The 21,225-nt window shown below is 55.0% G+C and overlaps 1 protein-coding gene across 4 annotated transcripts in view; it reads right to left on the reverse strand.

The window, feature by feature from the left end:
- The window catches only part of NLGN3 (neuroligin 3), a 41,124-nt gene that overhangs the window by 12,701 nt on the left and 7,198 nt on the right, over nt 1-21,225 (reverse strand). Inside the window, exons 2-4 of one of the 4 annotated variants that reach the window (XM_069867596.1) lie at nt 8,933-9,670; nt 7,783-7,842; nt 1,113-1,172 (exon numbers count right to left, since the gene is read on the reverse strand). In XM_069867596.1, coding sequence (XP_069723697.1) covers nt 1,113-1,172; nt 7,783-7,842; nt 8,933-9,410 — 598 coding nt within the window. In that variant the 5' untranslated portion in view covers nt 9,411-9,670. The remainder of the gene's footprint in view (nt 1-1,112; nt 1,173-7,782; nt 7,843-8,932; nt 9,671-21,225) is intronic. The other 3 variants (XM_069867597.1, XM_069867598.1, XM_069867599.1) reach the window with 3 other exon arrangements.

A 21,225-nucleotide genomic window follows, 5' to 3' on the forward strand; every position in this document is an offset into this window, starting at 1 on the left:
GAATATTTTTGCCTGTGTCCTCTCTTCCACACCACATGCTCTCACCGACACACAAAGGAATATCCTCACAGCAGAATGGCAGCAATGTGCAGAGATGTACCAGGGAATAAACAGCTCCTGCTCTGTGCAGCACATGTCAGTGTGCAGGGGTTTAGCATAGTCAAGTCACTTAGGCTGAATGCCAGTTTACGCTGTGGTACAAGAGAACCCGGGGCACGGGTTAGTGGGAGAAAACAATGGGGTTTTGGTACTACCAAGGAAAAAGCTTTTCATCTGTTTCCCAGATCCTAAACACCATCTGCCAGGCCACACTCGAGTTGTCTGGGACTCCTGCACACCATGAGGTTTTACTGTCCTCAGCACGTTAGGGCTCTACCCTGGCCGACCCTTCCTCCTGCCTCCGCTTTGCATTCCTGCAGCCAAACATATCAACACCGTACCCTGCAGATAGACAACTCCTTTTTACTAAAAATAGCTTGTTCTGCGGCTTGCTTAGCCCTGGAGTACATCTAGAATCACATCTGCTTGAAAGCCCACTCACTCTGTTTTGGCTGGTGCTGATGCTCTGATCGCAAGCAAGACCTTGCTCACGTTGGATGGAGAAGAAGAGAAGCTAACAGAAATCGTGCCCAAGCAGACTTCGGGTCTCCTGGGCATGGCCAGGTACCCTGTGGGTGCCAAGCTGCTGGCACGGCCGCTCTGCGGCAGGGCAAAGGTGAAGGAGGAGGTCGCTGGCTCCCAGCAGCGCATCACTGACTCCAGAGGGATGAGGCTGGAGGTGGGATGTGACAGGGCTCAGGGTGAAATGGGCTTAGGTGCCTGAGTGCTCCCTTTCCTCCCAAGCTTCCTCCCTGCCCTCGCTCAAGTGGAGCGGGAGCAAACTTCTCCTAAAGCAAAAAAAAAAAAAAACCAAACCCACAAGCTTCCCCCGCCGTCCCAAGGAGGGGAAGGACCTGGGTGCCCTGCACAGCCGGCCAGCCTGCCCCCCGCCCTGCCCAGCTGCCCAGCACGGCAGACGGACACACACAGGGCTCCCTGGGGATGGCAGTGGATGGCGGGCAAACGGAGTTGCTTTGCGTGTCATGCAGTGGCAGCCTCGAGCACACAAATACCTTCGTCTTCATCCCCGTCATTATCGGCTAAGTCCTCGCCCTGTTTCTTAGCGCTGGCTCCTAGGGACCAAACACGAGGAGACAAGAACAAAAAAGGAAAACGAAAGGAAACAAAAACAACAGGAAAAAAAAAGATACAAAACAAACAAACAAAAAAAAAACAAAAAACAAAAGAGAATTCAAAAATAGCATGATAGGAGAGGCGATGGGGCCAGGCCTGCACCCCACAGCACTGCTGGCTACTCACACCGCACCTCTCCCAGAGCCAGGGTGGCGCAGGGCGCAGGCAGGACTGCCCCGGGAGCTGCACCAGGATGCCGCTTTGCCTGGATCCTTCCCAGATCCTCCCTGGGGAGCAGCAGGGAGGAGAGCAGGTTTGGAGCAGCGTCAGCGCCCATGGCCGATCAGCTGCTCAAAGCACTCGCCGAGCCTCCTGCATCCCAGCCTGGCCCCTACCTGCTCGCCTCAATTCCCTGCGCGGGGACAAGGCTCCCTCTCCTACCTGCTGCCCAGGTGCGAGCAGAAACCCTGCTGCCACCAGCACGACTGCGCCCTGCCACCCGCAGAGCTCAGGTGAAGGGTTGCTCTGGGTGGCCACCGACCACCAGCGGGGCTCCTGGCCATCACCCCCACACGTTGGCAGCCCTTGTGGTGCCTGGCACGCCTACGCCACGAAGCACGGGTGCTGCAGCATGAGGCCATCACAGCTCACTGCAGGAAACCATCTCGACGGGTGCTTCCCTGCGCTGCTCTGCTCCGTCCTCTACCAGCCCTCTTCTTCAAAGACCAGTTGCGTGCTTCACCAAGGATTGCAAAGGCACCAACAAGCTCACCCTGCCCAAGACAGAGCCCTAAAAATATCAGGTTCTGTAATGCCTTGAACACTTTCTAGTTGTTGTATGGACCCTTTGCTGTGGCACCAGGGCACAGCCCCAGCCACACGTGGTGGGAAGCTGTTATGGATGGCGTGTACCGAATGCAGCGCTTCCCAAGCCGCGTGCATCCAGCGTGAGCCAGGAGAGGTGCCCTGTGGGCTGGCAGGGAGCAGATGTGATGCAGACCTGTACCAAGGCACCGTTGCTGGAAGGGGCTGCGTGTCCTTATAGAAACAAAGCCAAGTGCCCTGTGCCCTGCAGCCCCGAGGCTGTGCTCTCCTCATCCCATTAGAGCTACAGACCAGTGCCTGTGATCCTCTGCTCCCCAACACCTGAACAAAAGAAGCTCCTGGGGTGATGGTGACCTCAGGGGGGACAGAAGGGTTTGCCCCTGGCAGGACTGCTCGTGCTGTGCCCACATTGCCCAGAGACCTCCTGCAGACGCAGGATTTTGTAGTGGGTGAGTGGGAGGTCTGAAACACCTGAGGGGCAGCTCCACTGAAGCAAGAGGCTTGCGCAATACCTTAAACAGCCATGACCTGCTGGAGAAAGTCCAGAGGAGCAACAACCAGAAGCTTAGAAAAATCCAACAGGTGAGAAAAATTTGCAGGAGGCTGGATCACGTGAATTCCAGGAGCAGAGGAATGATGGGAGCTATAGCCAAATTCTAACACATCAAAAGCCACGGTAAGGTGGAAGAGCAACTCCCTCTCCACTTTGTGGAGCACAGGCATCCCTGGAGCTACACAAGGCAGCTTGAACCTTCTTGGCAGAAAAGTGCTGAAAGACGTGGCCTTTAAGACCAGGTGAGACACTGCCAGGAAAAGGTGAAGCAGAGCTGCTCCTGCCCAGGGCAGGGATAGATCACCTGTTTCCAGAGCCATCCTGACTTTCTCTGATTCCAAGTCTAGCTCCTGACCTATCCCTTCCATGGCCCAGCCCTGCCTCCTGGCCTCTTGCTTCGCCATCCCCTGAGTAACTCACATCATTCTGTTTTCACCCAACACAACCTCATCCCTGCCACCTCTCGCCCCAGCAGCTCAGCATCTCCCTGTCCTGCGTGCTCCCTCCCCAGCCCACCAGCCAGCTGCACGCTCGGCCGGGCGCCTGGAGCTGCCCAATCTGTTTGCAGGAGGCTGCAAGCTTGACCTACTGCATCTTCATTAAGAAGAGCTGCAAGCCCAGAAAGCACTTAAATGACGAAGTACTCATGCAATATTTGCTAACCGGTGCTATGCGCCAACCTCTTCGGTACTGCTCAGGGATAGAGATTTTTCTCTAATGAAGACCACAGGCAGTGAGCTTTCATCCACACCATGTGCTGGAGCTGGGAAGCTGAGCACAGACAGCTGGAGATGCCTTTCTACTGCTGAGAGCCCTGGTGCTGTTAAACCCCTGGAACCAGCCAGGCCACAGCCCTCCAGCCTGGTCTCCTTCAGGAGACAAAGGTCTCCGTGCAGACAGAGATGGAGGAACAAGCTATGAGGAGCTGTCGGGCTGTAAGACAGGGCTGGAGACAACATCCCTGTGATCTGAGCTACTGCAGGGAGAGATCTGGCTGGAGACTGCTGCCCCAGAGCTTAGGGGTGGCTGGAACAAGACTAAAGCAACCTGAGCTTCAGAAGGGATGATAGGAAGCGGCGCTGAGAAGCTAAGCAAAGCGGGAGCACGGTAACACAGGCCAGGGGGAAGGGGAACGGCAGTGGCACGTGTGCAGGGCAGATGCAAAGCACAAGCCTTCCCCATCATCAGGAATGTGCCAAGGTGGCTGGGGTTACAGCAAACAGGCGGGCTTTTTGCCTCTCGCTATGTTGTTCACTTCCACAACAACCCACCAATGCCCCACTGCTCATGAGAGCAATTACAGCTTCATTTCCTTCAGCCATCCCTTGCACCTAGCTCCATTACCTCCCTCCACTGGGTATCAGTGTGTTCAAGGACACCCATGCCAGGAGATCTTCCCCTGCATCGGCAAAGGCCACCGTGCAGAGACCTACAGCACCTGCTCTCATGGGGATGGGTTTAAGCTTGTGGATTGACAGCTGGAAAAAATGAAAGGACTTGTGGCTCTTACTCTCCTTACCCATCAAAAACTCTTTTCACTAACCCAGTGTGAATGCCTGTTGTGCTGCTTCACTTTAAGCTGACTGCAAAGTGACATTGTTCAGGCTGATAGGAAGGATGCATATACTCTTATCTGAAAGCTATAGGAAGATTTAAACTCAAGTTCCGTAAAAAATAAAATCACTTTCCCTGAAACAGGGGAATCCACACTGGATTTATGCCGTCTTACGTAAACCATGCCAACAACATTGACACCAGCACAGACAGAGATAAAAGAGGGAGAGGAGCCTCAGTCCTTGGAGCCTTTGTGCTCAGTATGGTGTGGATAAAAGATCAGGAACCGGAGCTGACACCTTTCCACAATTAAATGTCTGCTCAGGGTGGCCCCAGGCAGACCCAGCACTCTCCTCAGTACAAGTTCCCCAGGGCACCCTCTTCCATGCAGCACAGTGATGCCACCGGGAGCAGGAGCCCACAGCAGTGCTGATGGCCACGTGCACGCAGACACACGCATGCTGGTGGCTACACCAGCTCAGGTGTTTCTCCAGGAGCAACAAGAAACTGGACTGGAATTGATGGCAACCATTGAACCTGCTGCTGCACAGCCCTATGGGCAGGGGCAGCTCTCCTGGGACCTGTGGCGCCTTCCATCCATCAGCCTGTGCTGCGGGACTGCAGCATACCTTGGTGTGCCCTGCCCCTCCTTGTCCCTGGGTGATGCAGAGGAGTTATCTCCCTCCTTGAGCAGATCCCATAAAAGCACTGCATCTTCTCTCGCTCTGCTGCCTCCACCAGCACAAACACCTGCTCTCACCTTTGCAAATTGCTCCCTGGCGCGGAAGGTGAGTGCCAGGGTAGTGGGCTGCTCCCAGCCAGCTCTCCAAAGCAGCAGACTTTGCAGCAAACTGGTGAAAAGCCTTCCAGCAAAGGAGCGCTGCAGAAGTCGTGCAGCCCTAGGGAAGCCTCAGCTGGTACTCAGAGAAGTTTGCTTCTTGGAGAGCAACAGAGAAGCCACAATACTGTTCCCTGCAGAGCAGCCAAAGCACATCCCAACCCCTGGGCTTGGGATGCTCCAGGCATCCTTGCACAGCAGAGCATGATGCTGGACTGCCACATTTGTCTCTGCAGCATCGTGAACTCTGCACAGCCCCAGCCAGAGAAATTAGGGCAGTCGCTAGTTAAAACCCGGGAGGGCTGCTATTTGCAAGGCAGCCACACACTTTTCCCCTTTAAAACTGACATCCACCTCCTCATGCCCTGCAGCAAGGCCTGCCCAGGCTGGGGTAAAGGGAAGGGAAAAGCATCCTGGCACCAACCACAGCCAAGCAGAGGCTGGAGGAGTTGGCAGCACAAAGCGAAGGGCAGAGCTGCGTTTCGCACGTCTGTGCTGTGCCGTGTGCGCGTGAACATGCTCTTTGGGTGGGCAGCGTTATTTTCACCACAAAATAAAAAACCTGAGCTTCAGCTGAGCCTCAGCACTGTCAGCTCCCCTAGTGCCGTGCATGGCTAATTATTCGCAAAGCATCTCTGCACTGCCTTGCTCCCAGAGAAGGGACCAATGTGTACGAAGGAGACTGGCATGCTGGAAATTTCCATATAGGAAATTATTGTGGGTTACTGGGCAGGGAAACAGGAAGGTTTCTTGGCCCCAAGGATAAACTCCGATAAATTCTCAGGCTGCTATGAAATACATCGAGCTTAGGGGTGGCAGAAATCATGAAAACTCCAATCAGGTGGGAGCTGAGGCTTTTTGAAGCACCAAAATACTGCGCAGCTGCCTGATCTGTGAGAGGAGAGCTTATTCACTGCTCCTGTGTGGCCTTAGAAACAACACTCAAGAAGATTCCAGAACGAGACAGTGTTGAAATGACACGCAGCCCACAGAAATCAGCACTGCGGGGACATTATCCTCACCCGAAGTATCACTGACCCAGGATACACAAGGAGGGGTAGGGAAGCCTTTGTGCCTCATCACAAGAGACTCAATTAATTCGAGCCAATGGCCGGAGCCAAAGGGCAGTGCCAGTGTCTGGGTGCTTTAATTCCCAGCACATCACGCCTGGATGCTTAAATGGCCATCACTGGGGATCCACTGGTCAGTGAGTCAGCAGAGCTCAGGGGGGCAGAGGGCACGAACCCCCCCAGCTTCCCAGGAGGTGACCAGAGGCAACCACAGACGGGCTGCAAAGAAACCCTGTCCATGAGCAGAGCTGGCAGGGTGGGAAAACAAGGAGACAAGGGCTCCAAAGGTGTAATCGCCCATCTCCAGTCGTACGGTGGAGACTGGAGGTGGCTGCAGGGCTGGGGGTGGCGGGGGGTCCGTCAGCCCTGGCAGCCGCTGGGAGAGCCGGGAGAGGAAGCGCTTTGAAGTGGCTGGCGATCACTGGCACAGCCGGCTCCGGAGGCAGCGTGTGGAGACTCCCTAATGCGCCAGCCCTTTCAGGGGCAGCCTTGGCACTCAGAGAGATGGCGTGTGAATAACCAGGACAGCAACAGGAAAAGCAAAGCAAAGAAACCCAACAACAGAACGTGGGGGGAAAACGGCTGGAAGGAAAGAGCTCCCCAAATTTCCAAGCCCAGCTGCGCTGGCCCCACCAACCCCAGGGCCACAGGGAGGCCGAGGCCAGGGTGCAGGGACATCGCTGCCGCAGGATAACCAGGACAGCAGCCCCTGCCCGCCAGACACCCCCTCCCTGCCCCGAGCCTTTCAGAAGAGCTTGGCTGCCTGACCGCCCACACATCCAACTTGGGGATGCACAGAGCAGCCCGGGCTCTCCCTGCCTGCAAAGGAGCCGTGCGGCAGGACAGGCGAAGCATCGCGTCTGACAAGGGACTGAGCCAGCTCCTATTTGCACGCCTCCACTCCCCACAGTGCAGGGCTGGCTGGGAACACAGAATAATTTTGGGGCAAGAGGGAGCTGAGCTGCCCCCTCTTCCCTCAAAGTGCAGCAGGAGGAACCCTGTGCAGTTCTAGGGATGGAGGCGAGGCAAAGCGGAGATGTGGCTGAACTGGAGGTGCTTGGCTGCCTGTGGGGCAGCTGGAACTCAGGGAGGATGCTGTGCCACGGGGTGGAGAGCAGATCCCCCCTGGCGGGGCTGGCAGAAGCATGGGGGTGTGAGCAGCAGGGAGCAGCCTTGGCAGGAGCGTGGGCTGGGGCAGAACGTGGCAGCGGTTACACAGCCAGGAGAGGTTTTATGCTTTTAACCAAGGAGCTTTGGATGCAAAGTGAGCATGGATGCAATGGGGGAAGAGCTCAGCCCAGGATGGGCTGCAGTCCCCCATCACACGGGTGCTGCCCTGAGCATCTCCATACAACCCCAATGGAGAATGCACCCCTAAGGGTGCGTTAATTAAGCACTGCCCACCATCAGGGACTCCCCCTCGTACCCAGGAGCTGGGAGGCCCTCAGTGCCAGCAGGATGAAGGCAGGAGCGTGGGCTTAGCCCAGGAGAAGCTGTTCTGAAAGGCCTGGAGCAACATCAGCATCCTCCTCTGACCTGACCCCAGATCTGTGTTCCCAGCTGGGGAGTGGACGTATCTGGAGCATCCAAGGGACTCCTCCCAGCGGGAATGGGGGCAGCAGGGTAGGCTGCTCGGAGGGCTCGCGGTATGGGTGGCGGCACAGAGAGGTGCCGGAGGAACATGCTGCGGGCCAGGGGCCAGCCAGGCACCCTCTCACTCTCTCTCTCTTTCCTCTCTGTGCCTCTCTGCCGGTCGGCTTGCTACATACCTCCTTTCCTACATATTTTCTTGTTGGGCTTTCGGGTGCATTCCTTGGAAATCCGTTTTACTGTAAAATGAATAAAAGACTACAAAATAACAGGAGGCTCCACTGGCGGGAGTGGGCATGCAATCACAACCACGCTGCCGCCCTCCCGCCGCCCCCGGGACCGCAGGAGGTGGGGAGGGAGCGTTGCCGTGGGAGGAAAACTCTGGGCCAGCCGTGCTGGGCAGGAAGGAAGGCACAATGCATCCCGTGGCCAAGGGCCTCGGGGACGGAGGAGTGGAGCCAGCCAGCCTGGGAGAAGCCACCAGGCCCACCAGGCTGCTCTGCCACGTGCAGCAGACCTGCTGCGGCTCCCTTCCAGCCCACTGAAAATCCACGGGGGCTCCCATTGCGGTGAGGCTAGGGCGGGCACGCGGGCGGGCGCTGCCTCCTCTGCCCTCTACTTACAGTTCAGGTGGGATCCCCTACAAAGGAAAAGGTTAGACAAGGAGGCGCCCGGCGCCGCTCAGCCTCACCCCAATGGGACCTCACCCCATCGGTCCCCAGCTCCCCAGGCTCATCGCTCGGCCACTACCCGAGGAGCAACCAAGCGATGCGCCTGCCGGAGCCACCAACCTCCCATCTGTACCAGGGCCTGGAAAAGGGCTCGGAGTTCCCTTCCTTGCCAGGGCATCTCCCCAGTGAGAGGCAGAGAGTGTTCCTCCCAGCCGCAGCCGCAGCCCACGCCCACAACTAGCGCATGGACCTGGGGAGGGTGGGAAGAGGGGAGGAAGGACAAACCCGAACCAACTCAAGACAGAACCTGGCACTTGGCGCCTGGGGAGCACAAACCAGCTTGTCGCTCTGTGGATCTGCGGTCAGAGAGTCGGATTCAGATTTAGCAACACAAGAGAGGAAACCGTGACGATGCCATGGAGGTGGAAGGGAAGGGACCGGGAGGCGTGGAGGAGCAGGAGCACGCGAGACAGAGATGGCAGCTGAGGGCAAGAGGGCGAGCTGCGTGGCCAGAGAAAGCTTTCCACAAACAGACAGCATGCTGCAGGGTCCACAACCACATGCTTCAAACACAACACCCAGGTGAGACCAACCACTGCTGGGAAGGGGCAGAGTGCCCCCCCCCCGCCCTCCTGCGGGCACCCTGGCAGGGACTCACCATCCTCCGTGGGGATGTAGATGTTGAGGTACAGACAGTCCTCGTTGGGGTCCTGGATGTACGTGGCCACAATATCCAAATTGGAGGTAAACCAAATGGGCAGCATGATCTCCGGGACAGCGTTGTGGATGTTCTGAGGGCAGACCGGTGAGAAGTGGGTAGCGTTCCTGATGCCTGACCAGGACGGCGGTGGCTCGGGGGGCATGAATCTCTTCTCCCCGATGGGGGGCGCGGCGTAAGGCACCCCCAGGTACTGATCCACAGGACCCAGGATCTCGCTGGGCAGCGGCACACGCACCCCCCGCAACTTCCCATAGTGCGTGTTGACAGTTGGCGAGTAGACCTGGCCCTGCATCTGCACAACCGCCGAGGCGAAGCTCAGGACCCAGAGGGCAAGACGCAGGTCCCAGCCGGCCACCAGCTCAGGCACTTGGAGAACAGGGGGTAAGAGGGGGCTTCTCCAGAGTATCAGCCACATCGTCCGGGAGGAACAGCACCAACATCCAGGCCTGAAGCTCTTGAGGCGAGGGCTCAGGGCATCCCCATCACGCCAAGCCTCCAATTTGTCCACAGACGGAGGAGGAGAGCCGGGAGTCAGGAGTGCACAGCCCAGCCACGCCTTCTGCTGAGTGAGTTGGGTGCACGGATGCAGGGAGATGAACCACTGCTCCTCACAACCAGCCAGCTGCCCGCTGCTGCCCGCCTACCAACGGCCTGGCCCGGAGGAGACTGTTGATACTGTGGAGAGATGGAGGGAATTAACAGCAGACTTGCTCTGGGAAGAGTCAAAGAGCTGCATGCTCGAGGAGTCGAGCTCCCTGACCTTACCCTCCCACCCATCGGCTGTTCTACCACTGCCCAGGCAGGCAGTTCTCAGAGTATACAGCACAGGCAGCACAAGCACATGCAGACACACAGATTGTGTCTGTCCAGGTCTGCAGAGCCTGTTTCCAATGCTCAGGAGGCAGCCCTGCCTCTGCCCTGCACAGCATCTCGGTGTCCTTGCCCCATGCTGCAGGATGGTATCAGCAGCAGATTACAGGTGCTGAGAAAAGCAGGACCACGCCACTCCCCTGGTACCATCCCTCCCCACAAGGAACCTGCCGTGCCCCACCGATGCCCAGCACAAGAGCCCATCGGCATCTCTCCCCGCCTGGCTGAGCCAGAGCCGCCTGCACTCCCACGCCGTGCAGCCTGTGCTCCTTGCCTTGGCTCCACCCCGAGCATCACCCACCTGTCCAGGTGCCACCAACCCATGTCACACACCAGCAAACTAGACCCATGTGTCCTAGCCAGCCACTCATCTCGCCCCCCCACGTGCTCTGCAGCCGGCTTTCTCCCTCCACGTGCGCTCGGCTGAAGCGGGGAGACCCCGGGCACAACCCCAGTACTGGGTGAGCAGGATGGGACCAGCCAGAGCGCCTCTGGGCAGTGACCCCCTGTGCCTCCCCGCCACCCCCTCCTGGCTCCAGCTACCTCCCAGCCACTCAAACAAGCCCCATGGAGGCAGAGCTCTGCTCCCACATCCCCATGCCGGGCTGTCAGCAGGAGTGGGAAGCAGATGTGGCAACACCGCCCCCCCCCCCCCCCCACACACACACAGGGTCCGCAGGGAAAGGCTGGAGCTGCAGACAGGCAGGGGCTGCAGATGGAAACCTGCAGATGTGTGTCAGCAAGCAGAGCTCCTGCGCCAGGGAGCCCTTGCTGGAGGTTATGTGGATTTTCAGTGCTCTGCCCTTCACCTCCCTGCACTGCCTGCCGCATTCAGGGCTTATGTAAGAGCCCCCCAACCCCCAGCCAGCGCTGCTGCTCCCCGGGGACCTGGGCGAGGGGAGCTGCAGAGGCTGCCAGTGCCCACTGCTCACCCTCGCCCCGGCTGGGTGCGAGCAGCGTCAGCCGCAGGCCACCTCTGCGCCTCAGCAGGTGGCTTCGCAGCCCGGTCACCGCTGCTTGGTGGCAAGTCAGAAGATGCTCACCCTGTTTCAGCAATTATTCCTTACTCTGGGAAAGACGGCGGTGGTGGTGGGACACCTCCGTTTAGCCCCAGAGGACCCTCACACGCCCACCTGGCAAAGCTCTCCCGAGCTCAGAGTGAAGCAGAGTTGCCTTGGAATTATTGGAGCACAAAATAAGGGCTTTTTGCAGATGGGAGGATGTGGCTCTGGTGGAGTCTAAGCTGGGCAGGGACTCCACGAATGGAGAACACCCCGTCCAACGAGGAAAATCCGCAGAAAAACAAAACAATATAGAAACACGGAGGGCGTTTCAAATCTGCACTGCACATGTGCAGGCGAATCACGGCTGGTCATTAAGGAAATGGGCCCGTGCTGTGCCTGCCCTCCTGATATCCCCAGGGAACACAGCAGGCTCAGAAATCAGGGTATGACAGGCATAATAAGAAATACTCAGCCCAGAAAATCACGTTACCGCATCCAGCCTGCCTGAGCAGCAAGGCCTCGCAGGGCTGGGCGTGCAGGCACCTTTCCAGAGCCCATAGAAGGACTGCAGGCAACGCCAGACAAAGAGAGTCATACAAATGATGGGGAGAAGCAATCACATCCACTGCCTCATCCACAGCACAGGGACAACCTGAGGGCTGAGCTGTCACAACCTGGGCTGACGCCACTCTATGCCGTCCCACCATCACCTCTGCACACCATCCTCTTCCAGCTCGTCCTGCAGGAGCGTGACACTGCTGTGTTATCCCTCAAAACAGCTGCCAAAGCCTAAGAACAAGAGGTGCATCAAGGGACAGAAATACATCTGGGGCACTCGGAGACCCCAGGCTCTGCTCAGCTCCACCAGTGCCTCAGCTGCCCCACTCTGCCTCCAGCTCCAGAAGAAAACCATCATCATCTAGCACTCCTTGCAGAGAACTGACATTTGCAGTGACATCCCAGGGGTGCAATGACACGGCCTAGGACCCCACAAAGTGGATTCCCAAGTGGAGTCTCAAAGGTGCTTCAGACCCACCCCTCTGCCTGACCCTGCTGGAAGGCAAACTGCCCAGTGCAAATCTTCTGCTCAGGTTCCTTCAGGTACCACGGGTTAGGATAAAGCCAAATTATTAACGACTGTCATATCGAATTTGTATGACTGGAAGCTACAGGCAGCTTCCAATCTTTACGATAGTGCCCACAACTCCCTGCAGAGCAATTTCAACCAACCAGTCATCCTTTTCACTCCGCAGTAACACCACAGCCCTGCCAGCAGAGGCTTACCAGCTGATTTCCTGACTTGAGAGCTCCCTTGGGGCTGTGGCCACACGATGCCGTGGGCATTGCTGCTCCACCAGTGCCTCCAGCCAAGCGCTTTCGTGGCACCAGGCAGTGCCCACAGCTGCCCAGCTGGCCTGCGCACGTCGCTAACTGCAAATTGGGACTGAATTTACCACCCACTCTGCATCCTTGGAGCAGCCGCACACCCAGCATAACCACCCTGTCCTGGCACGATAAGGAATCTCTTTTTACAAAACACAGCCAAAAATCAGCTTCTTGCTACATCTCCTCAGAATTATGTTATGAAGATATTCCTTTGGGTTTTTGCTTAATACTCATCCATGGCTCTTTTAATAGTTTTTAAAACCCCTGAAAATCTGAAGACAAAAAACAGGCTAAGATAAAAATTAAGTTCCAAGTACACATCCTTAATTCAAATAAAATGATGCTACAGGACTTGGAACTGTCTCCAATTATGGGTTTTATGAAACATCAGGCACAGAGGTGACTTGCACTAGCTATAGCCAAATATGTCCAGATATGGAGATGCACAGTCAAGACCCAGCAGCCTTGATGTTACCCCGGAGAGCCACGATGCCTTAGCACTCAAATCCAGATCCATGATATTCTAGCATTTGTAACTCCACATTTGGTTCTATCTTTTTTTAAAGACATTTTCACTCCATCTGCCCGCGTCCCTGCAGCACAGAATAAAGGCACCCAAACAATCTTGACAACATGCTCCTAAGCCTTTCTATGTTTGGATTGCTTTTCAATTACAAATCCCCAAAACGATGCAAACCCTAAATCTGGAATTCCCTGGGTTTCAAATGCCTCATTTGGGATGATTACAATCCCCCCGTAACACATCTTATACCTCATATTGCTGTTCTGAGCTCTGTGCTTTCTGCTGTAACTTCATGTTAACATAACATTTAGGATGGGAATTTAGCCTTAATTTAATGTTGACAGACTGCCATGAAAACTCGAGCCCAGCTCCCTTCACCGGGGGCTGTTGCATGCGCCTTGCATCACTGACTGCACTCTCAACAGCTCTTAAGCTTCCCCTTGGTCTTTCAAAGCACGCAAAATAACCAGGAGATCCGAGAAAGGACATTTTGTTCAGGGAAGCGATTCCCCTTGCGTCCCCTGAGAGGCAGGAGCAAAACTTCCCCAGTTTTGCCACCTCCAGCGCTCCCGTTCTTCCCTCCAGCAGCAAAGCCAAACGCATCCCCCAGCAAAGATGGGAGATGCTGTTGCCTCCCTGCAGCCCTGCGCCAGGAGGAGCCTTCCCTGCCAACTGGAAAGGAAACCAGGACAGGCTGGGCTGATACGGCCAAACTGGGGATGTTCAGACAAGTGTTCAGTGAGGAGCTGAGAGGATAAAGACACCGCAGGCATCCCAGGTTGCTCTGCCAGACCGCTGGTGGGGCAAGCGGAGGAAGTGAGGCTGCTAGCTGTTAGGGATGTTATTCATGTGCTTTGGAAAACACACGCTCTATCGGTATTTCCATGGCTGTGCTGTCTGCCAGACAGCTCCCTCCTCAACAAGGAGACACTCTCCATGGAAACCTGGGCAGGCGGGATCCTCTGGAAGCCTCCCTCACAGATGCACAGTCAAGCATCTCAACACCAGCCAGACAAGCCAGAACCACACCTTCCCTGGCAGGTGGCTGAGGAGATGTGAGCAGGCAGCCTGTCCTTCTTATCAGACCTTGCTATCGGATAACCCTCCAGCCCCTGAGCACTCACTCAACCCTAAGCTCATCACATTGATGCTGCAGCTTTATGTCCCGTGTGGCCCAGAGCCAGAACAGACGAGGACCTCAAACTGCCTGGGTGGTACTGATGGATGATATCCCAACAGCAAGTGGATGGGATGTCCCATTGCACCCTCCGGCCACTCTACTCCCCATCTGACCCCATGGTATTATGGTGAAAGGTAGGTGGCGGCACCCAGCAAGCTATATGGGAAACATCAGCCTCCTCTTCCTCAGGGTGAGCGAGTTCCAAGCCTTACTGCCAACTCATGCTCCCAGAACCTCTGGCTGATGCTCAATTCTCAGGCAGCAGCAACTTGCCAGATGCTGTCGTCTGCTGGGCAGTGACCCCAGCTCTCACCAGCCCCCGGCCCCATCCTACCTGGCCTGCAGCACTGCAGAAACCCACAGGAAACCCTGAGGAGCACAGAGCCTGAACCATAACTCGATCAATGTGCTCGTGCCCATTTGCCCCGGTGGCTCCTGAAGAGCAACTGTCTGCCTGTAGGTCTCAGCTTGCACCCTCTGATGCTCGTGGCCTGGGTCAGTACTTGAGGACAATATTGCAAAGCAAAGTTGGTGGTTACACGCTATGGACTGTGCCCGGTGGGTCTTTCTGACCTGCCCTAGGTTACCCATCCATGACACAGGCAGGTATTTCCCAGTTCAACAGCACTGCGGGACCAATTCTGAGGACTTCAGGTACAAAACAAAGCCGATGCATAGTAATATATGGTTACCAGTGCCTCACAATTACACTGAAAGAGACAAGTAGGGTTTCAGAAAGGTCTACCCTGCTGCTGCTACTGCTTCGCTTTTCCATTAATGACCTAAATGATAGAACAAAGTATGTTTTAAAATCTGTACACGACACCAAGCACTTTGGAGACCAGGATAAGAATTTGACATGCTCTTGACACACTGGGGAAAGGGCTGAGAGGTGATGAGAAGGGCTGTAAGTCACTGGGAGGTAAAAAACTGCACAAACAGATCACGGAAGAAAAGTCAGCAGCATTTCTGCCAAAAGAGTCATAAAGTCTACAGGGGAACGGGCTGCAAACTGAAGGTGAGCCAGCTTGTCATTGCCACAAAAAGAAAAGGCAAATACAGTATGTGTAAAAGGCCAGCTTATAAAGCCACGTGGAGTATTTACTCTGCTCTCCTTTCAGCTCAAAAAGGCACGTCAAGTAATTATACTGTTCTCCTCCAGAGAATCAGTTCATTCCCCAGAAGATTTGGACCAACTGAGAGAGGCCACAGGGAACCAGCAGACCACCAAAAAGCCTTGGACAACAGCCTGGAAGAGTGGGGTTAGTCCAGACAAGACAAGTCAGAGGATGCAGTTTTAGAAAACGTAAAGGCCACTGCAAAATGGTCAGAACAGTCTGACATTGGACTTCATGCTACGTAGGAGACACACTTATATTGAGAAAGGAGAGTCAAGGGTATGCCTGGAAAAGTTGAAGTGCCCCATACACATTTGCAAAGGGTGCTGCATGGCAGATGAATGGACTAAGTGGCCCCCCCAGCATCGCCTCTAGCCAAATCTCCTACACACTTCTCATCACGCTGGCAGGCAGCTCAGTTCCTGCCCTCATTCATTCAGCATTTGTCACGATCTGGGAGAACCACAGCCACCTTGGCCACAAAGCCTTCAGCATTTAGGACGCTCTGACAGAGAATACTTAGGAGGCTTCCCAGCACCATGGAGCCTGTGACGTCTGTTCTCCACTCTACAGAGGTCTCCCAGAGTCTAGTGTCCCCCAGTTCACTCTCCTCACAGGAGAGTGTCCCCAATATCAGTGTCACTCTGATGGGGCAGAAGGAAAAACAGTCAAAAAAACCTCACACTCATTTGTTTCAAGTGCAAACTACATCCTTATGACTTGCCTTTCCTAACTTCTACCCCCAGCACTGCCAATATTTAAAGAAAACTGAACATCAGAAGCCTACGAGACACTCCACTGCACATCCTTTGCCCTGGGGAGAGGATGAGAGACCACGTGAGAAGTGCCAGTTAAGTTCCTCAGCGCTGTAAGAACATATGTGGGACAGAAGCTCTTTGACAGCTCTCAAACACGTGCCAAGATCCTTGAGAACTCTTATTCAGAACAGAGGAATGTTACCCAAAATCCCTAGAAATAGACAATTCCAAGTGCTACTTCAGCTGTGGTGCCAATGGGCTCCTGCTGCAATATGGCCTGTCCCCATTTTCTCCATGGCCTTTAACGACTCCTCCATGAAGAAGCCAAGCCTGCCTTGGAGAGGACACCAGGGGCAAAGCAGACCTTTCCCTTGTCCACACTCCAGCCTTCCCAGATGTTTTTGGCATTGAACGCCAGCACAGTTTGCTGCTCTGCTCCAGAAGGCACAATACCCAGCAGGTGAGACAGCCTGGCCCATTTCCAACTCCTGTTTAGCATCAAAGCCTCCAAAAATGCAAGAACCTTCTCAGTGTCACTGAGCCGAGACTGACGATGCTGCTGAAGGATGGCCAGGGAGCACTGCAGCAAGGATGGTGTTGGGGTCAGCACCCCACACTGCCAGTGCAAGCGGAGGGTGGCCTCCACAGGGGACCCAAGGACAATTGTGTTTGAGGGTCTGGGTACCTGCTCACCTCGAGCTGGTCGAGATTTCAGCTGACCTTCCCACTTACTGCTTCCCAGGAGTCTGGTGGAAAGCTGAGGCAGGGCCACATGGCACAGCCAGCAGCAAGAGATTCTGCCAGGCCAGATCCCTGGCTATGAAGAAGACAGTGGCAGCAGCCTCTTGGTGGGCTGCTGGGTATCCACATGGCTCAAGGGCAGCTGCTGGAACTAGGCCATTTAGTGCCACGTTCTGGATAGAAATAATCTGGATTATCTCACATTACAGCTTCCCTGACCCTGGAATGAAGAAATGGCAGCAGCTCTTCTCTCCCTCACCTTGCTGCTTGCACAGTTTCGATTTACACATGCTTCCCCGCAGGGGAAGAGGTTAATGAGAACCACTGTCTAAACAGCAAACACAGTGCCCTGGCCTTGGCACAGACAGACATGCACTTGCTCTCCAGCCAGAGCTGGCAGCAAAGGAAGAGAGCCTGACCCAGCCTGGAAGATCACAGAGTCCCTGGAGGAGACTCCAGAAGCCCCTGCGACAGGGTGGCCGCACACGCTGCAGCAGAACAGAATAATAGAATCATAGAATTGCCAGGTTGGAAAAGACCTTTGAGATTATCGAGCCCAACCGTACCTGACCGCTGCTAAATCACATCTCTAAGCACTTCATCCACCCGTCTTTTAAGCATCTCCAGGGATGGTGACTCAACCACCTCCCTGGGCAGCCTGTACCAGTGCTTGAGAACCTTTTCTGTGAAGAAATATTTCCTACAGTGCAATCTGAAGCTGCCCTGGTGCAGCCTGGGGTCCCAGCCCGGCGGGGCGGGCGGCGCCCCTCATCGCGGTGTCTGGGCGGCGGGAGCTGTCCCTTCAGCACCGCCCGCCCCGCAGGGAAAGCGCAGCTGGAGCGCAGGGATGCTGGACGAACTGCAAGGGTATGTGCAACCTGCATCACCTAGGATGGGTCACAGAATCATAGAATCGATAGGCTGGAAAAGATCTTTGAGATCACCGAGACCAACTGTACCCGTCTGCAGCCAAATCAGATCACCAAGCACTTCATCTACCCTCCAGGGATGGGGACTCAACCTCCTCCCTGGGCAGCCTTTGCCAGTGCTTGATAACACTTTCAGTGTAGAAATTTTTCCTAATGCCTAGTCTGAACCTCCCCTGGCACGGCTTGAAGCCATTCTCTGTCGTCCTATCATCTGTCACTTGGGAGAAGAGACCAACACCCACCTTGCCACAACCTCATTTCGGTAGTTGTAGGCAGTGATAAGTTCTCTCCTCCCTTTTTCTAGGCTAAACAACCCCAGCTCCCTCAGCCACTCTTCATAAGACTTGCTCTCCAGCCCCTTCACCAGCTTCGTTGCTCTTCTCTGGATACAATGAGGGGCAACCTCATTGCCTTCTACAACTTCCTGAGGGATGAAGTGGAGAGGAAGGTGCTGATCTCTTCTCCCTGGTAGCCAGTAATAGGATGCGTGGGAATCGTTCAAAGCTGCACCAGGGGAGGTTTAAACTGGGCATTAGGAAACATTTATTTACCTAGAGGGTGGTCAAACACTCAAATGGGCTTCCTGGAGAGGTTGTCAATGCCCCAAGCCTGTCAGCATTTGAGAGCCATTTGGACGATGCCCTTAATAATTTGCTTTAACTTTCAGTCAGCCCTGAGTTGGTCATGCAGTTGGACTGGATGATCACTGCAGGTTTCTTCCAACTGAAATATTCTCTTCTAGAGGAAACAGCACTTCATAAATAAATGGCAGAATTACTCCACCACTCACTTTGTGCGGGCAGGTGACTGACAACGAAAAAGTGCACCCGCAGAACCCTGGAATTTCCAGACATCTATTCAGAGCAAACTGACAGACAATCTGCTTTCAGTAAGCCCTTGGCACCAGCACAGAGTTCATGCCAAGACAACTCGTTCTCCAACACATCACAAACAAGCACCAGGCACCCACTTTAAGGCAATAGAAGCTCAATCAAATCTGAGATCAACACTGTGCGGCTAGGAACTGGAATGCAAATCTCACCCAGCAAAGAGAGAGCTGTGTGCACACGCAGCATTCCCCTCACTTCCTTCTCCAGCTTCTGCAAGCTGAGCATTGACATTATCCCAGCTGCTCATCACCATCCCCCTCACATCTGCCAGAGCGATTCCTCCTATGTCCTCTCCCAAACAACTGCCTCAGAAACTACCATGGCTAGTGGGTCCCTGGTTTTTAAGTTAACATGGATCACTGTGACTATGTTAGGAAGTAATTACACAAGCACAAGGCTCTTTACAGAGCAATAAACTTCTGCGCAGCAATAAGCTTCTTTCTAAGTCCAAACACATTCATATTTCTTACAGTAGCAAATGTGGGTTTGAAATTGAACAAAGAAATGAGACGTCAGTGACCCAAGGAAGCCATCTCAATGCAATGCCACCCCTATTTCTGAAATGGGGGTGTCATTACCCAGACTAAGCAGCACGTATGAAATGCAGCTGCTGATGGAATATCCTTCCCCAAGACTCTCATACCCCAGGCCCCCAGGCTCCTCTCTGTGCACCCAGCCATGCAAAGGACACAGACCCCCTCCAGCCAGCTGGGGGACGAGCGATTTGAACCAAGCCATGTCCTACCTGTACCACCACCTGTGCTAATAACCGGTAAAGCCATCTCACACATGCTCCAAGGAAAGCTGAGAAAGCCTCGGTGACTGCAGGCAGGCTGAATGCGTGCACAGCCAATGCTTTCCATGGACCAGCCTGGCCTGGAGGAGGTTCTATAAATGTAAGGAGGTGGGCTGGGCAGAGAGGAACTGACTGCAGCTTAAAATACAAAGACTTCCTGCGAACTAGAGCGGGTGGGCAACAAAGCCCAAGAGGGCTTTGAATGGGAATAGTTGCACCCAAAATAAGTTGTCAATGTTTTATTTTTACTGACTGGAAGCAGGAAGCCAAAACCACTTAATCACAGGTTGTAATCCAGACTGTGGCGGTAAGAGCCTTTGGTTTCAGCAGCAGAGCTTATAAAGGATCGTTTCCTTTATCGACACCTGCTCCAATCACCTATTTCCTCCTGACATCACTGCCCACCACTCTTTGTCAGCTGAGCAAAGTTTTGCAAGGGAGAATCATAAACCAAGAGGTGATTGGGCTAAAGGTAACGAGACCCAGGGCAAAGAACAAAGATGAGGAAAATGGTGACAAGCAGGAACTAACTTTTCCCCGGAAGCTGAAACACTACAGAATTAGTCAGTTTTCCTGTGCAGAGATAAGGGGACAAGTTATCTGACAGTCTACAAACGCCACCTTCCTGCACCACCCATTACCACCCTGTCTTGTACCGTGGGACGTGAACCCAGAACCAAGCCCAGGGCTCTACTGAGACAGCAAATCCCCACGCAAGGTGAGGCAAGGGCCACCCTGATAGAGCCACCTCTCCAGGGTCACAATGCAGGCAGCAGGGCCGTGCAAGCTCCCCACAGAGCTAGAAAGCCCAAGAAGAGCAGTCCAGCACCAAATTGTTTCCTCGGTGCAGGGTCCCTGGTGGCAAAGCTCAGGAATGCTGTCCTGGGAGATGGTTGAACTAGCATCACCTTCACTGTCCACACAACCTCCACCTTCTTACAGGAGTCCCTGCTCCCAGGTGAAACACTAGACAGGCTCTGTGCAGACCCACATGCCCAGAGCCTGGGATGAGTGGCTGTGCCACCCCTGGCTTCTCACAGGTAGGAGAGATGCTGGTCCCACCCTGCACCAGAAACAAACCCCAGTCCATCACCCTGCTTGGAAAGGCGGGTGCCCCAGAATATCCTGCCTGACACCAGGTGCTGAGCTGTATTTTCATGCCAGTGGCCGTGACCAGAGACCAGGCATGATTTTCCAATCATACTGCAAGAGTCGAGTTGGGGTGAGGGGAGCAGTGTTTTCTCTGGCCAGCAAGGATCACCCAGACAGATTGATCACACTGACATCACCGTGCTGGTGCCCCTTCCAGGTTGGACAGCATCAGCAGTGACCCACCACTCCGCGACACTGCAGCTTGCTTGAGGACACAGCCAGCCCCACCAAGGACCAGAGGACTGCTTGGTCCCAGCTCTGCTGTGGCTGCCGTGGGGGACCATGCTCACCTCCTCACTGCACTAGGTTCTTCATCTGCTCCCTGCAAAGTACTCAGAGGTGGGAAACCCAGAAAGCCCTGGACTGGGGCAGGAGAGGGAAGCTGTGACCACAGGTAGCGATGCACACAGAGGACAGAGCATGGGCCAGCACCAACTACATTTGCTAGCACTGTAATACCTGTTCCCTCTGCTCTCACCGGCAAGTGGGACTCACTGGAAATGTCAGGAAGGGAAGATTTGAGCATCAAGGTGGGAAAACACCATTGCTACTAGAAGCACTACGGACTCCTCCATCCACAACACCCATTCTCCCAGCCACCCAGCCAGCGAGCACCAGGTCCCTCACCGCTGCAGCAGCGCTGTGCCCTTCGCCTCCGCAGGGCAGGGGAGACCAGCACCTCTCAGCAGGGCTCCTGCCGGCAGCCAGGGCCGCACACCTAGAGCCAACATGACACAGCGTCAAGCAGCCACATCCTGCAGCAGCCACTGCTCCTCCAAGGTGACGTCAGCCTCCGCAAGAGCTGGCAGGCAGGACATGCTGTGCATGCCGGCCGCGCTGCTCCCAGACACCGCCTGGCTCCGGCAGACGCCGTGGCCCGCGT

This window comes from Phaenicophaeus curvirostris, chromosome 13 (genome assembly GCF_032191515.1).
Source record: "Phaenicophaeus curvirostris isolate KB17595 chromosome 13, BPBGC_Pcur_1.0, whole genome shotgun sequence".
Classification (NCBI taxonomy): domain Eukaryota; kingdom Metazoa; phylum Chordata; class Aves; order Cuculiformes; family Cuculidae; genus Phaenicophaeus; species Phaenicophaeus curvirostris.